This window comes from Macaca nemestrina, chromosome 3, assembly GCF_043159975.1.
Source record: "Macaca nemestrina isolate mMacNem1 chromosome 3, mMacNem.hap1, whole genome shotgun sequence".
Taxonomy (NCBI): domain Eukaryota; kingdom Metazoa; phylum Chordata; class Mammalia; order Primates; family Cercopithecidae; genus Macaca; species Macaca nemestrina.
Window position 1 is genome coordinate 33,908,805 of NC_092127.1, and position 17,865 is coordinate 33,926,669.

The 17,865-nt window shown below is 35.4% G+C and overlaps 1 protein-coding gene across 2 annotated transcripts in view; it reads right to left on the reverse strand.

The window, feature by feature from the left end:
- The window catches only part of GUCY1B1 (guanylate cyclase 1 soluble subunit beta 1), a 48,617-nt gene that overhangs the window by 27,980 nt on the left and 2,772 nt on the right, over positions 1–17,865 (reverse strand). For both annotated transcript variants that reach the window (XM_011752834.2, XM_011752835.2), the window contains exons 3-4: positions 4,639–4,739; positions 2,047–2,165 (exon numbers count right to left, since the gene is read on the reverse strand). In XM_011752834.2, the coding sequence (XP_011751136.1) occupies positions 2,047–2,165; positions 4,639–4,739 (220 nt within the window). The remainder of the gene's footprint in view (positions 1–2,046; positions 2,166–4,638; positions 4,740–17,865) is intronic.

Genomic DNA, 17,865 nt, shown 5'->3' on the forward strand with positions numbered 1-17,865 from the left:
AAGTCCACTTACTTTCTGTGTAATCAGCCTCATGATAACATAAATATCTACTTTTTAGAAAAGCAGTACTTTAACACATTCAACTTGCCCTTAAAATGTATAATTTCAAAACCAGGAGAAAATAAAAGAACTGAATCATAATGTAAAATACTGATGAAAACTTTACAGTATTCTAACTTTCTAGTTTCTTCATTTTTCACTCTCACATTGAAAGAGAAATAAAATAAAATTGTGTATAATTTAAAGCTATGTTAACTAAATTTTATACAACCAAATATATCCAAAATATTATCATTTTAACATGAAATCAATATAAAATTGTGAATGAGCCATCTTCTATTCTTTTTCTACTGTCTTTGACATCTGGTGTATATTTTACACTTGCAGCACATTGCGCTTTGTTGTATGTATGCATGTATGTAAAGATAAGGTCTCACTTTGTCACCCAGGCTGGAGCACAGCAGTGTGATCATAGCTCACTCACTGCAGTCTCCATCTCCCAGGCTCAAGTGATCCTCCTGCCTCAGCCTCCGAGTAACTGGGACTACAGGCGTGAGCCACTCCCCAGCTTGCACATCTCATTTTAAATGCTGAGCAGCCTCATGCAACCAGTGACTGTCCCATTGGATAAAGCAGTTCTGGAACACAGAGAAACACACCTAAAAGGCTGCTTGCTCTCTTACTGTGCTGTAACAAGCTTAGCAGATGGTCACCATGAGCACAGGTTGAAAAAAAAAAGGAATTAATAAAACCATTTGAATCTTTGTTTTGTTATGAAAACATGGCCATTGAGAGAGAGAGAGTTAAAAGCCAGAACAACTGAAAGTTGAAACTTTGCTGATAAGTTGATAGTGGTCAACAAAAGTACTAAAAAGTGAAATATGTATTCAAAAACCCCATATCTCCCAAAACTTTAATCCATTTAAAATAATCCCATTAAATGCTGCCTGTTCAATTTTATTTAAATATCTCTTGGCAGGTACTTCATTTGGAAGTGGCAGCTTTTTTTGACACCAGTAGTTTAGTAAATCCATGGCAGGAGATTGCAAACCAGTTTCCAACTTGATTTAATGCTGTTTTAAGTTTATAAGAAAAATGTCACTATGTAAACAACAGACATTTTGATTAAACACGAAAGTTCTTATTTTGGCTGTTAAATCAATAATGCAGCTGGATTGAAAGTGTTTACATTCCCTCAAAACTGGGCTTCGATTCAGCTAGTATTGCACTGACATCATTTTCCAGCAAGATCTGGCAGCTTTCAGCAGCCAGTTTAGAAATATCCTTTGCAAACAACCACATAATTTTCAATGTTAACACATTTCAAGAAGAGGGTCTCACAAATGCCAATGCTTAAAATAGTATAGTCAATCCAGAAATAGTCTCTCATCTAATGTGTAATTTACTAGTAAAATCTTTTAAGGTAATTTTAACAAGAATATAAGACAAAGGCCTTTGATTGCATTATTTATCTTTTCCACCTGAAACTGACTTTTAACTGTTTCCTATTTTCCCTTGTACAGTAGATTAATTAATATATAACTCATGATAATGTGTCTTAAGTATGTTTTGGTGACAGAACACCTGAAAACCCTGCTACTTTTTCCTAAACATTGAGCTCCAGGTAGAACTTCATAAACACGGATACATTGCTTGATTATATCTACAAACTAGGAATGTTTTGTAAATAGAAAATAAGGCCATATTAAATGTCTAAAACCACAATCACTAGGATATATAGCCATTACCCCCAAAAAAGGGCAGTTGAACAGATCACAAAAGACCATCTGGAGCTTTTCAGGGAACATTAATTTACAACTTGCATATTCAGTATCAGCAACCAGAAGTTAAAGAAAAAATATAATGCTAAAATGGATTCAAGACCCTCCAATAACTATGATTTTATGTGAACTAGAAAAAGGTCACGATGATTCCATTTCAGAAACAAGACACTCTCGTCCAGCTGAGTGAACAAAAGGATTCTAGAGTCTATATCTGAGAGTTACAAACACAGAACTTTTAACTATAGGACCTCAAATTGCTTACCTGTAGAAATTCTCTGACATTAGAGCCCAGGACGCGCAAGATTGTATCATAACCAGATTCTTGGCAAAAGACGAAAAACATCTTCCCAAACATTTGGAGGATTTCTCCAGCATTGAGATCTATTTTACAAGTTCAATAGCGGAAAAAAAGCATATAATAGGTGAAATATTCTTAATAGAAAGAATGAAGGTAAGTGTTTATTAAAATAATTTAAAATGTCTTCAATTTTTGTGCATGGCAAACATAGATCATATGAAAAAAAATCCCTTCAGGACAATACAATGAAATCAGAGAAGACAATGTATAAACATGTTAATGGTGTACATTTGCATTTACAAGCAAAGCAACCAGTTTTTCAGCTTCTATTACAAATTACAAGTGGAGCATACCTAATCTGAAAATCTGAAATTCGAAATGCTCAAGAATCTGAAATTTTTTGGTCACCAACATGACACTACACGTGGAAAATTCTACACCTGAACTCGTGATGGACTGCAGTCAAAACGTTGTTTCTTGCGGAAAATCATTTAAAATATTGTACAAAATTGCCTTCAGCCTACGTCTATAAGGTGTACATGAAACATAAATGAATTTTATGTTTTGACTTGAATCCCATCCCCAAGATATCTTCTTATGGATATGCAAATATTCTAAAATCCAAAAAAAAAAAAAAAAAAAAAAAATCTGAAAGCCTAAACGTTTCTGGTCCCAAGAGTTGTAGACAAGCGATACTCACCCTGTACTTAATTTTGACCTTTTTAAAGCATATATTTGATATACTACTTCTTTTTTCCAAAAAACACAAATTTTTAAAATCATCAAGAATGCACATGACAATATTTTGATACAAAATAGTCTTTATATAGATATGTGTATTTAATAACTTGATTACATATAATATGTACCCTGGTGTTCTGCTTTTATCTTAATAAACAATCATTAATATTTCCTAAAACTTAAATTTTCCATATTAATTTTTTTTTTTTTTTTTTTTGAGACAGAGTCTCACTTTGTTGTCCAGGCTGTAGTGCACTGGTACAATCTCGGCTCGCTGCAAACTCCACCTCCCGGGCTCAGGCCATACTCCTGCCTCAGCCTCCCGAGTAGCTGGGACTACAGGCACCCGCCACCACACCTGGGTGATTTTTGTATTTTTAATAGAGAGGGGCTTTCACCACATTGACCAGGATGATCTTGAACTCTTGGCCTCAAGTGATCCACTCACTTCGGCCTCCCAAAGTGCTGTGTATCAATTTTAATTGCTATCTTATTCAACATATGAATGCAATAATTTATTTAACCAATCCCTTCTTATTGAAAATGTAGGCTTTTTTCAGTTTTTGACAATATATAGATCTCCGATATGAAAACACATACATGCATCTTAATGAAAACAGATCTAATAATTTCTTTAGGAAAAATTCCTGAAGAGTTTTAATATTTTTAAAAGGCTTTCATGATGCAAAATTATTCTCCAAAAAAGTTGTCGTAATTATCATCACATTAAAAATATGTATGATTTCCCATTAACTCTACTCCATCATTACACTAGATATTTCCATTTTTGAGACTGCCAAATTGGTAAGAAAAAAGTTATTTCATGTTTGTTTCCATTTTGATTGCTAGAGGCTAGATATTTTTCTTGTTAATATTAAATATTTACCAATCTTTTAAAATTTTTTTTACTCTACTATAGATAGCATTTAGTTTCCTAGTTATATGTAGCAAAACTAAAATCCTCATTCTACTGTATCCAAACTATAGCCCAGTTAAAAATTAAGCACTATGAGAATAATAGATACCACTTTGAGAACAACTTTTTCTCCATGAAATTTTTAAAACTTTGCCTTCTTCAGGAAGGTATTTGTCTGTGGTAGATCTCAGTTTCACGTTTCTTTTACCAATAGCTAATTTAACTTGTGACTGCAAAAGAGATTTGGAGAAAACACATACTATACTTGAATAACTGCCATATTGTTGACACCACAACTGACGATGTTACATTAAGTACCAATAATTTTCTTTCCTTCCTGAATACATGGCTTTCTTTTGCAGGAGACAAAGAACTGGGCCTGGCATGGTGGCTCACACCTGCAATTCCAGCACTTTGGGAAGCAGAGCCAGGTAGATAACTTGAGCTGAGTTCAAGATCAGCCTGGGCAACATGATGAAACCTTGTCTTTACCAAAGATACAAAACATTAGCTGGGCATGGTGGTGCATGCCTGTAGTCCCAGTTACTCGGGAGGCTGAGATGGGAGGATCACTTGAGCCTGGCAGGCAGAAGATGCAGTGAGCAGGAGTTAGGCCACTACTGCAGTGCAGCTTGGGTGACAGACCCAGACCCTGTCTCAAAAAAACAAGAAGAAGAACACATTTACTCTTTTCTATTCTCTAAAGAACTTGTAAAAGGAAAAATAAGACTTGGCATAGCCTGAGCCTAACATGATATGTGGATTTCCACCACACAACTGTGCAGGTTGTACAAATGCTCTGCACCACTCACATAACCCTGCATTGTGATCTTGAACCACGCATTCTTTGAGCTTCTATGTGTAACTTAGCCAAAGAAGGAGAGTTGCATTCAACTTACTGAGGACTTTGCTTGCAGCAGCAACCAAATCATAAGTTTTGGAGTCATCATATATTATTCTGACAAGAAACTGTCCTTCTTCATCTAACTGTGCCTCTTTTCTGGAAAACAAAAACAAGAGAGAGAGAGAGAGAGAGAGAGACAGAAAAGTTGAAGTTAAAAAAAAAAAAGCTACTATAGGTATAATAATTGTATAAACAATGGTTTTATCTCTGAAATAGAATTTTTTTTGAGCAAATTTGTTTAAACAGCATCATGTACCTAAAATTCTAGTCAGAGAGCAGAAATGATGTCATATCCCCCTCCCTAAATTAAAATGATATATTTAAGTATATTTTAGCAAGATTAACAATACATAGTACTCTACTGCTCAATACAACACCTGCCATTAAATATAATCAATTAAATAACTTTTGGGTTAATAAATGTTTAGCAAGTTTTTGTTGAGTCCCTATTATGTGCCAGACATTGTCCTGGGTACTAGGGGTACAATATTTAGTAAAACAGACAAAAATCTCTGACTTCTTGCAATACATATATTAAGGGAAGACAGACACAACATAAAATTAATAACTAACATATAATGGTAAGTATTATACTTTGGAGAAAAATAAAGCAGAGCAGAGCAGTGGAGAGCTCACGTACAACAGCCAGGAATGCCTCACTGAGAAGTCGGCGTTTGAGTAAAGTCTGAAGGAGCTCCGAGAGTGAGCCACGGGCAATTTAGAGAGCTTGTGTTCTGGGCAGAGGGAAAAACAAGTGCAAAGGGCGAGGCAGGAGCGTGTCTGGGGTGTCGTAGGACAGCAGAGGCCAATGTGGCTGGAACAGAGGAGGGGGAAAAGTAGCTATCAGGGAATGGGTGGGAGAGGTAACATGAGGCTACAGTGCTTGGCCTGGTTGGACATTGGGATAATTGTCATTTCCCTCAAAGAGGTGAAGGGCTTGAGTGCTTATGACATGAGTGGTGATATAAGCTGATCTAGGTTAAAGGGGTTCACCTGGCTGCTGCATTGAGAATAGACTAAGGGGGTACAAGACAGAGGAGGGAGACCATTTAGGAGGCTGCTGCCAACATTCAGGTAAGAAGTGTTGGTGGGCTGGGCGCGGTGGCTCTCGCCTGCAATCCCAGCACTTTGGGAGGCCAAGGCAGGCGGATCACTAGGTCAGGAGATCGAGACCATCCTGACTAACGTGGTGAAACCCCATCTTTACTAAAACTACAAAACATTAGCCAGGCATGGTGGCGGGCGCCTGTAGTCCCAGCTACTCGGGAGGCTGAGACAGGAGAAAGACGTGAACCCGTGGAGCCGGTAAGAAGTGCCTCAAACTCATATATATTCTAAAGGTAAACCCAGCATGATTTGCTATGGATTGGACGCAGGGTGTGAAAGGAGAGGACTCAAGGAGGACACTGAGGTTTTTGGTCTAAGCAACTAAAAGTGTGTTGTCACCAGTGGCAGAACTGGGAAAGACTTATTGGAGGCAGATAGGGGGTCAAGGTCAAGAGCTACGTTTTCAACATACTAAGTTTGAGATGCCAAGTGAACTGATAAAATCTTCAAATACATCCTTAGCTTATTAAACACAGTAGCTCAAAACATACACAGTACTAGTGAAAGAAAATTATAATTGTTTTTAATAGTTGTCATGATTATATAAATGTATTTATTTAGGTAGGATTTGAATTACTTTTCTCAAATAAGCATTCAAAGAAGAGGTGAAATCCATTGTTCAAAACATTGCTGCCTACTATGCATGTAACAAAATAGCACATGTACCTCCTAAATGTATGTAAATTTAAAAAACCCACATGGTCAACTGTAGAAAAGAACTAAGTTCCAGATATCATTGCCAATGTTAACTTCACAAAAATACATGGAGCTTGGATGTGAACCTCTTACTCTCAATCTAATTCATCGGAATCCTTGTACATTGCCAGGAGAATACAAAGGAAACTAGCCACTCTAATTAGGCGAGCTTGCAACACAACAGCTCAAATAACTATTTAAATATTGTCAAGGAAGTCGTTAGTCGCTTTCTCTCCTTCAGAAGCTGTGCTATCACAGCTGCCACTCATGACTATATCTGTGTATGCTCAAGGGGAAAATTCCAAATGGTGGTATGTCTTATATCCATACCTTAGTATGCAGATAGTCTTAAAAACATCCTCTGTTCTTCAGAGCACATAATTTATTTGCCTGCATTTATTCATATTTTTTTAAACATGTTTTCAGTAAGCACACAGATCTGCATTTCAGAGCCCAGGATTTACCAGCTAAATGAACCTGAGCAAATCACATGAAGCACATAAGCATTAAAATCTCTCTTTTCTGGCCGGGCAGGTTGGCTCACGCCTATTATCCCAGCACTTTGGGGAGCCCAGGTGGAGGATCCGTTGAGCTCAGGAATTTGAGAACAGCCTGGCTGACATACCGAGACCTCTTCTCTTCTATAAATAAAAAAAAAAATTAGGCAGGCATGGTGGTGCAAGTCTGTAGTCCCAGTTACTTGGGAGGTTGATGTGGGAGAATCTTGCTTTAGCCTTGGGAGTTGAGGCCTCATTGAGGCGTGATCTTGCCACTGCATTTCAGCCTGGACAACAGAGCCAGATCCTGACTCAGGAAACAAACAAACAAACAAAACCTCTCTTTTCTGAAGTGGGAGCAACAGATAATTCGCCTTTCACAACAGTAAAGAGATAAAGTATACAAAAATATATTCTAAGCAGTTAAAGCACTATACATATTCCCAGTGAGTATAGTGCTCCCCATGTCTACTCAAACAATTATAGCACTGTACATAAAATATGAAATTCTTCTCCCTTTTTCCAAACATAAACAGCTGTTAAACAAGAGCGACACAACTCTTCAAAGACCTCAAGCCTTTTTAATACCAAAAGTCAGTGAGATATCAAAAAATATGAAAACGTAATAAACAAACATTTTCTTATCCTCTGATAAACGCTACTGTATATTTTCTGCATTCTAATTTCTAATTGTAAAAATATATATAAAGTACAGGAAAGGAAAAACTAAAAAAGAAAATAAGCCTCCACTATCCTGAGATAATCACTGCTAGTATAATTTTCAAGTTGTTCATGCTTTAATATACTTATATATAGAACATACTGCTTTAAAACCTCCTCATTTGAGTGCATATTTGATGGATGTCTTTTCATATCATAATTATACTTCTATACCATGGCTGCATAAAATTGCATTGTAGACATATTGAAGTCTTGGTAGGTAGTTAGATACTTTTATTTTTTCCACAAGTATAAAAAAAGTGACAAGTATCTTTGTCGCTTATTATACTTCTACGTACAAATAGAACAAATTCCTAGGAATGGGACTAATGGTTTAAAGGATATGGATACCCTATGTTTTGTCATTTTGCTATTAACATTTTATTATGAAACAACACTGATCTATAGATTAAAATTTTGGAGACTCTGACAGAACATTCTAATCAAAGATACAATAAAGTAGAAATTTATTCATGTTTTCACCATTCTGTTTCTTCCAATTGGAATAAGTCAAATCACCTATATTTCTGTAATAAATGCAGTTTATTTGAAAAACTCACCAATCTCTAGTAACATAAATAAACAAGGTACAAGCAGAATCCACAGTCCCTCTGTGTAAAATAGGGGAACAGCCATTTCCTCAGAAATCCCCTAACCATGGGTCAATGCATTCCTCCTTTCCTTTCTCTCTCTTTATTAAAATAAGCTCCCTTATTGTCAAAGTTTTACTTCCTGAAATGACCAGTGTCAATGCTCCCTGGTAGGGACTGAAATAGAAATTAAACAGTAGTACACGGAAGGAAATAATAATCTTCTTTTAAAAATTTAACTCTGAATTCCTTTGAATTATTCAAAGTACTTAGGACTCTATTTACATCTTTGGGAATGTGGGGCTACCCTTTTTCTTTTCCTATTTTTCTGGTGGAAGAGCTTTACCACAAATATTTGGATGCCTATTATCTCCCAGCACTTTTCTAAGCACTTTTAATATATCAACAACAAAAGAGATAAACATCCCTGCCCTTATAAAGCTTATATTTTAGCTGGCAGATACAAGTAATAAGCAATAAACATGATGTATAACAAAATGATATAATATGTTATAGGAATATCATATTATCTTATATCAAATATCTTATAATATGATATAAGATGCTATAGGAAGAGGTAGCTCAGGATAAAGACATGACAGTGGAAATGTAAGTGGCAGGGGCTGGATGCAATATACATATGAGGATAATATACATACATGCTCATGGTAGGCTTCATGGGGACAGCGACATCTGAGCAAGGACTTGAACAGGAAACCTCCGTCCTTACCACCTTACACCTAACCTTTCTGGGGCCACTTCCTTTCCTTCTCTAGCCTATTCTTCATCTTCTTTCCTTTCAGGGGAAAAGTTAATTGGAAATATTGCAAAAGTTAATTGGAGGTATCACAAACTTTTTAGTTTGAAGTAGTTTAATACACTAAACTGAGATGGAGAACTTAGTGGAAAAGGAATAATAACTAAGAGAATTAATTTCAGACAATATGGCCGTGGAAGCTAGTAGAAATTTTGAATCAACAAAGCCTTCTCTGTTGTCTCTCAATTATCAACACAACTTTTCTTTTAACTTTTAGGTAAATTTATATATAAACAGACTTCATGCTGTCAAATGTTTTAGCCTCCAGAAAGCACTGAGATATGATAATAACCATTTCCCAGAACTCTGCAAAATATAGCTGTCACTGTTCTTTGAGGAAAGGTTTAATGGCTTCCCTTTCCACATTGCACACTTCTTTCTCTCCTTAGCTTTAGAGCTGTTTTTCCATCTGCTACCTAAAGTCACAGAGGGCAACCAGTAAAAGTAAGAAAAGTCAGGAAGTAAGCTAATATGTAGATTACATAAACAATTTACATAATTCAAGTAATATTACCTCATTATTCTCCATCCCCCACTTTGCTATCCCATAACTTTTAAGTTCTTTCCTCAAAAGCAAAGGCAAGAATAACACTTATAATAATTTAAAATTTATTTTTGTGATAAGTAGAATTTATATGGACTTAAATTATCCAAATTCAGCCAAGTACATTAACCAAATTTTCTAGACTCAATCATTCTTTCAGAATTATTTTTTGAGCTCCAGTTTTGTTTAAATTGTTGCATTATATATACATTGTTACATTATTATTGTGTAATTATATAATTACATCACAGGTCAATTATGCAATTTCCTTATTATTTAAATTATACTTATTTTACATGTGAGAAAACCCACAGGTTTCCCTGAGAACCACAGTTTAAGATTTTCCTGAAAATTTTGGACACACTGTCATTTTTTTCAATGCTTCTTAGATGACAAAAAATATCATATAAACTATAAGTAAATTGGATTAAACTGTGTTCAAGAGTGCTCATCTATCAAATAATAACCAACAGCACTACAATCCTCATGTGTCCTAGTTTGTGTTACATTCTGTTGTTGCTTACTATTATTATTTTTATTTTTAAAAGCCCTACCGAATCCCAAGTGAACATAGTCTTTCACTATTTTCAAATACTATGACTTGCCGTATTTACATACCCAATGACTCTGCTTGGTTTAAGCATTAAAATTTTCTATTCAGTGGATTACTCAATGAAAGAGATCAGCAGACAATAATAAATATTTAGAGAGGTTGAAGTTTAAAAACACTTTCATTGGCTAACAAGCAAACCTAGATAAAGAGAAACTCCCTTGATTTCATCTATGTCATAAGTCATAGTCTTTCCTCACACAGTATGGAAAATAAACAACTAAGCCAATCCCATGTGCAGTTTGGGCAGATTCACCTCTTGGTGTTTCATTTCCTCATCTGTAAAACAGGCTAACAGCAGCAGTTACCTCCGGTCATTGTGTTGGTTAGCAGAATTAATCCATGCAAAAACCTCAGGATAGTACTTCTCGCACACTTAATGCCTGATACTTCCTCTAACTGGTATGTTGGAGAAGATGAAGAAAGGGAAAAAGGAGAAAGAGGAAATGGCAAGTGGAAGAAGAGAAGGGAGGAATGACAACAAAATCTTAGTCATTTTTATTCAGAATCAAATGATTAAACTAAATATGTGCACTTAGTATGCAGATTCGCTGATAGAATTTACTCACTAAAATAGCCAAGATAAAACAAGCTTTGTCTCCCCTAAGAGCTTTAAAAATAAAGATCAAATTCTCACCTGGGAGCAAAATCAGAAATAATCACATTCTTGGTATTTGTAGCCACAATAACTGTTTAGAAGTTGAATGCGTATAAGTGAAATAGTTTCCCAATAGCAGTCAACTTCCCACTTACTCTTATTTGCTGGAATTTAAGCAGATCCTTTATTTATACTAATTACCTTTCCACAAAAAGGTAGTTGGTATTTTTATAGTGGGGGTGTTTGGTAAGTTGGGATTTTTTTTTTTAATGTAATTACTGGTGCCTAACCCAGGTGCCTGGAACTGCACATGTGCTTAATACAGGTATACATGTTTAAAAATTAGTGAATGAATGAATTAAATCGATTTCCCCATATGTTTCTAAGCTCTCTACAAAAAAACAAAACAAAACAAAACAAAAAAAAACCAAGCAATCAAACATTATTGACAAAAGTCCATCATTTGCTTTCAAAATTAAGAATCTTTTTAAATTTATTTTTTAAAACTAGGTATACAATTTGTCCAAAATGTCCAGGTAACGTTTCTTATAATTTCACATACAAGGCGATATTCCTTAACTACAATATGTGAACACAGAGAAACTGAATTCATATTCTGACCTTGAGCTTCTGCTACTGTACATTTTTAGAGTAAGTTAAGAATATGATAAGACTGCTATATTTCAGTTAAAGAAGTTTTCCGTGGAGTATTTTGAAATGGGAGAGCCTGAACACAGGCATGTTGAAAACATAATCTCAACATAAGGTCTGCTCTTGGGCAGAAAAGGTCAATCAGGATCAAACGATCAAACTGACCAATGACAGCTCCAAGACACTATTGATCCCGTAAACAACACTATCAGAACACATGCTGTATCAAAAAGCAGTATGTAGATGTCGTCTTGATAATAAATCCTAGAACGGTCCATTGATGTGAGCTGAAATGGTACCATAATGTTGCATTGTCCCCAACCATTATTAAAACTAAAATCCCCCACTATAAACTGTGGATAGGAACTATATATAACATCTAAAAAAGTAAAACTTTATATTCTTTTTTTATAAGTGGCTGTGAAGCATGAATAGCCTCTGAGTTTTCAATAGCCTAATCTAATGATTCTCAGTAAGCCTGAACCCCAAAGGAGAGACTCTAGTTTGAGGGAGCTTTCAAGTGGAGAGACAGGCCCTTTAAATCCAGTAACGGCTTCATGCCTGAACCCCCTTTTAGTTGGTAAAGGTCAGTCCTTTCATGTCAATGTGTTCACTCATCCAAGCACTGTAAACAGTAACAATAAATGCTCTCATGAGTAACACCCATACCTTAGTTTTAGGGGAAGCAACAACAGTCTTGATACATAATTGCAAGTTTCTTTCTGTGACCAGCCTGACACAAGAGACCCTTAATGGTAATTTCTCCAATTTTGAAAACATATCCACAAAACTTACAAACCTTCGTTTGAGCTGCTGAGCCATTGTCAGCAGCTTTAACAGACAAATGAATTTACTTAGACACTTGTGTGTATGCTTTATGTCAATTCACCTTTAAAAATATTATTGTCAAAAATCTCCTGTATGCATGCTTGAACATTCCAAGAAAAAAGAAAAATCAGCAGGTAGCACTAATACACAGAAACATTGCCCATGTCCTTGCTAAATTGGTTGTCTATAGGTCTTTCTCTTTGGAAGAAAACATATAACATGATAATTATGACTTTATCTGTGTTCAAATCCCAGCTCTAATAATTAATAGCTGAGTGTTTGAGGCAAGCTTTTTTTAAGCCTCTATTCTCTTATTTGCAAAATGAGGATAATGAAGGAATCTATTTTCTGTGATGGTAATGAGGATTAACTGAGATAATGAGTATCAAGCATGTAGGACTGTGACTGCAGAACCATATGGTATGTGTTTAATATACGTGACATATTACATTCAAAATAGCATGACGTGGTGAGAGCCCATCTGGTTTTCAAATTTAATTTCATTATTCTAAACATTGAGCTATGGTCTATGACACTGACTTTAAACAGCACCACACATCCCTGCCTTTTAGGCACTTGCTAAAGGATTTAGTCATGTCCTGAATTCAATCTAGCAATTGTCTTTTGACGTATGAAATCGTCATTCTAACAATAAAGTTCTTAGTCCTTCCAATATATCCACATATGACATGAGAAAACATAAAGGAACTCTGACCGTTCCAAAAGGAAGTGCTGTTATGTATTGCTACATTTCTGCACCTTCTGCCTTTGCTGATATAAGAAATGTTTATTTTGCACAGCAATGTCACTATTAACAATTACAATGAACAATTACAGTTAGCAATATTATAATGAATACTTGAAATGTGTTAAGAGGGTAGGCCTTAAGTGCTCTCACTACAAAAAAAGAGGGTACCTATGTGAGGTGATGAATATGGCAATTTGCTTGATTACAGTGATTATTTCACAATGTATATGTCATCAAAACATGAAGTACACCTTAAATATATACAACTTTTATTTGTCAATTATATCTCAATAAATCTAGGAGAAAAAGAAATGTCTATTTGAAAACAGCTTTTATTTAAATAGTAGTTGAAGATGTCACCATGCTGACATAAATTCTGGTTGCAGAAAAAAATCTTTGATAAAAATATGTATGTGCTCTATTCTTTGGAAATGAAAAATGTGAAAGATACATCATTCACATATAAACATCCATATTTTTATTACAGAAAGAGGGCCTGATATTTTATTGAATATACAGAGAGAGGGAGAGAGAGAGCACTCTAGAAAGAGTTATGGAGGCTAGAGTCATGGAGGATAGACATTAATCAGCAGTACAAATACTTAAGTACAAACTCTTGGATTATATCACTGTGACGGAAAAGGAAAAGTTTGGATGTGAGAGAAGGTTCCCTTAAGAAGTGACATTTGTTTTGACATCTCAAAGCTGAGAGGTGTTTACATTTACAGGAGGGTTGGGGAGGGTGAAGAAAAGGAGACCATACCAAGCACAGGTGTTAAACGGACACATTTAAGGCTCAGTGTGGCTGAGAAAGTAAAAACAGGCCAATGGGGCTGGAATGCTAAGGGTATGTAGGACAAGTTGAGTGAAAGGTTTCCATGCTTGGGTTATCTGAAGATTGACCACAAAGAATTTCAATAAAGTTAACAATTTCATAATTCATGATTCAACAATGAAGGGGAAGTAGACCAGAATAAGCAACAGAACCAAAGCCACGGTAACAAGGAGGTCCAATAAATACTTCAGAATGTCTACTTTTAGCTGGAATAAAAACAACTTTAACTTCACTATTTTTTGATATAGTTTGACACAGAAAAAGATGCTTCATTTTGCTAGACACAAACAATAAAGATTTTTTTTTCCTCCCATCATTTCCTCTTTAACGAACAAGGAGGCAAAGGAGAGAATAAAAAACCTGCAAGTACTCACGTCTGCTGAGCTGTTACCCTTGGATCTAGCCAGTTAGATTTCTTTATAGCATTCATTTCCTTAAGTGTGTTTTCCTGTTGATGTCTGCACAGCATCAACCCATAACTATAGTTTTCCAACACATTAAAGAGAAACATTTGCTAGAGGCCCTTATTCTGGAGAAAGGCAAGAAAGTAGAAAGGACATTGTTCTTGAAAATCATAACAATGCTTAGTAAATGTTTGCCAAAACTACATCTGGGTATATTAAGAGTGAGAATACAGATTTTCTGATTTCTGATGTTCACTATAATGTGCAAAGATCCTTCTGACACACTACATTAAATGATGTGCTCCTCTGATTTTTTTTAATTCTCTAAAATTGCAGAATGCAAGGAAAATAAAGACTCCAAGACCCAGTTTGACTTCTGGGGAATACCTCAGATCATCAGAACCAAAATAAAACTCAAAAGAAACACCCACAAACCCCCTGAGATCATGTGATGACCCGCCTTATCACCTAGGTGCCTGCCATGCTGCTCCCAGACATGGTCCAGGTTCTGGAAGAGTCCTGTGCAAAGAGCTCACTAGCAGGTATGTGATGGAGTATACACATGGGCATCCAGTTCCAGCCACAAAAGATAACTTCAAATATTACTGAGCTTGTCAGCCAACATACAATACAATGCAATGCTTTCCTCTGTATTTCAGGTTAACTGGCAGATCCTTCTACAGAAAAGGATCCTGATCCTAACAATGATCTGGTTTACTGATTTCCTTAGTCTGTATATTAATGTGTTTATTTGTACTGAGGAAGTTTCTGGGTAAGAAAATAAATGTGGTTTCATTTTTGTATGTATACTACATTAGTTCCTATTTCACAATTGTATCTTAAAAGAAGCATTAAACCTGGCACCAGAACAACAAGGGCTGAAGTTCTGACTTTTCAGCTTCCCATATATAATTCTCTGGGACAGGAAGTAATTACATATGGGAATTAACCTCTTGGAAAATCAACTTTGTTATTTAAAAAAAATTGAGCCATAAAGTCCTTTCCTCTTTCAAATGGATGTTGTAGCAGTCAATCAAAATTATAAAGAGAACAAAACTTTGGAAATTTGAAATTGCTTTATAATATAAAGTACACTTACTACTTTAAAACATACATAGGCTTATTCCTACTTAAGCAGGTCTACAGAAAGGTATATAAGTTTAAATCACACCTTCATAAATAAGAAAATCTGAATAAACATGGCAAAACATGGTGATGTGCTCTTTTGTTTGTTTTAATTTGCTTTGATACAATGGATATTAAGAGCATATGTTGAATTTCAAAACAAAATAATGAAAAATGATGATGATGATAACGATGACTTATCCGAGAGTGCTAAAAAAAATTTAGACTGATAGAATATAGACTGCAATAATATTTTTTAAAGGAGGGCTTAATATCTTTCAAGTAAATTGGGGAAGTGGAAAGTTTAAAAACTCTGATTCTAGAGTAAAATAAAAAATAATCATCATTTATTAAGATATTGTCAAGAACTATGTTAAGCATTTTGCAGACATTATTCAATACATTACATCAACTCTAAAAAGTATTTTTTTTTTCCTTTATGCAGTGGAGGCTTGGAAAGTTTAGGCAACTTGGAAAGTCCCATAACTAGTTTATAGCAAAGCGTTTCCTTATTTGAACCATAATGATTAATTTGTGTTTAGCAAATTTAAAAAGACACATTAATTTCAAAACTGGAAGCATATGCTATCCAACAGACATAAGGTTCCTATATTTGAGTTACAGGGAGGAAAATAAAAACAAATAATAAGACTAAAATATCATGAAATCTCTAGAATTTTTTTTGAAGGTAGGGATTACATCATTGCTTTTCTATCCTCAGTGCCTAAAACGCTGACTATGCTCATTAAAGATAAACATTGAATCTGATTAAGCCAGGACAGCATACTTTTTTTTTTTACAGACTTTTAATCATTTGGGATTTTTCACTGTTTTGGATCTATCTTCATAATTTGTATGTTTCAGTGAGGTTAAAAAATCTAAAATTGGGCTGGGCGAGGTGGTGCATATAATCCAATACTTTAGGAGACCGAGTCCAGAGGATCACTTGATGACAGGAGTTTGAGACCAGCTTGGGCACATAGCAAGACCTGTCTCTTACTGCTCTTCTCTGCTGCCACCCAGAAAAAAAGAAGGAAAGAAAGAAGAAACAAAATCTAAAATTAAACCCAGTAATTTGACGCAATGATGAGTTTAGTCAGAGCTGATGGAAGGATAACAGAGATGGGAAATCAAGTATTCAGGTGTTTTTCTAGGGTATATCACTCCTAACTTTATTTATTTTCTACCGTGATAATTTATTTTTGTCATTACTTAGAAACCATAGCCTCTTAAAAGGGCTGTCTGAATATTGAAAGGAAATCAACAAAACAAACTTTGAAATAGATTCAGAGGTCTCTTGCTTTTTCACATTTCTTATGGTCTAAATCAGAGGTCTGCAAACTATAGCCCATGGATCACATGTAGCCCACTTTGTCTGGTTTGGTTGGTTGTTTGCGTTTTCCTCCTGCTCCAAGAGCTCACAATGGTTTTAATATTTTTAAGTGGTTACATTTTAATAGTTATATTGATTCCTACATAATACCCTCAATTTTACCTTGGCCTGCAACACTTAAAACATTTACTATCTGGCCCTTTAAGAGAAAGTTTGCTGGCCCTTGGTCTAGACAATTTTTCTTCTTCTTAAGAGGAATTTAAAACTTTTGTGAAATGGTTATATTGTTGGTAAGAGTGTAAGTGGATACTGAGTTTACAATGAAGCATTTTTGGCCCTTATCCACTTAGAATTTTCTGTCTGCTGTCTGGAATCTGTTACTTAGGGTTTTATTTGTCATTAAATGTTTGGCATCTTTTTCCATCCTTTCTCATGAAGGATGGATGGCCATTTCCTAGTGAAGCAAAAAAGTATTATGTAAATTTGTATAAACATCATTTTAGATAGCTTCTCAAAGAGAAGAAATAAGAGTTTGGTACTTACTGAGACAAAAACATTTTTTTTTTCCTCCTATATTCAATTGCTTATAAAAAGTTAAAACTGAAAGCATCTTGGACCAATGACTGCTGTAATATTCCCTGAAGCAGAGGGTAGGGAGGGGAGGAGGAACCAGAATCACCCAAGGAGAATTTTTCAATTACACTCCTCCAGGTTCTCCTCCCCTCTCCCCAGGCAGCAAGATTCTTTTCTGTGGAAAGCAAACGCTCTTCCAGGAAGCATTTAGTAATTACTCAGGGGTATTGGATTGGAAACCAAGGGGCAGCTTTAATCCCCTCAGTGCAGAGAGTTCAACCATGTTCTCTAGCCCAGACACTAAACCACATCCAAGACCAGCTGGGGTCCACCCAAAGATGCTTAGACAAATAAAGAATCAACACTAACACCTGGATTACCAACTCCAGTGTGACTAACAGTTTTTCCCTTGCAGGGGCATAACCTTGAGGCAATTTTATAAGAAGAGACCCATATAACTTGTTTCATTTTTACCAGAAAAATTATGTTGTGGATGATTGGAATTTTTATTATTTAGACAAATTATGAATACTGTTGGAAGCTACT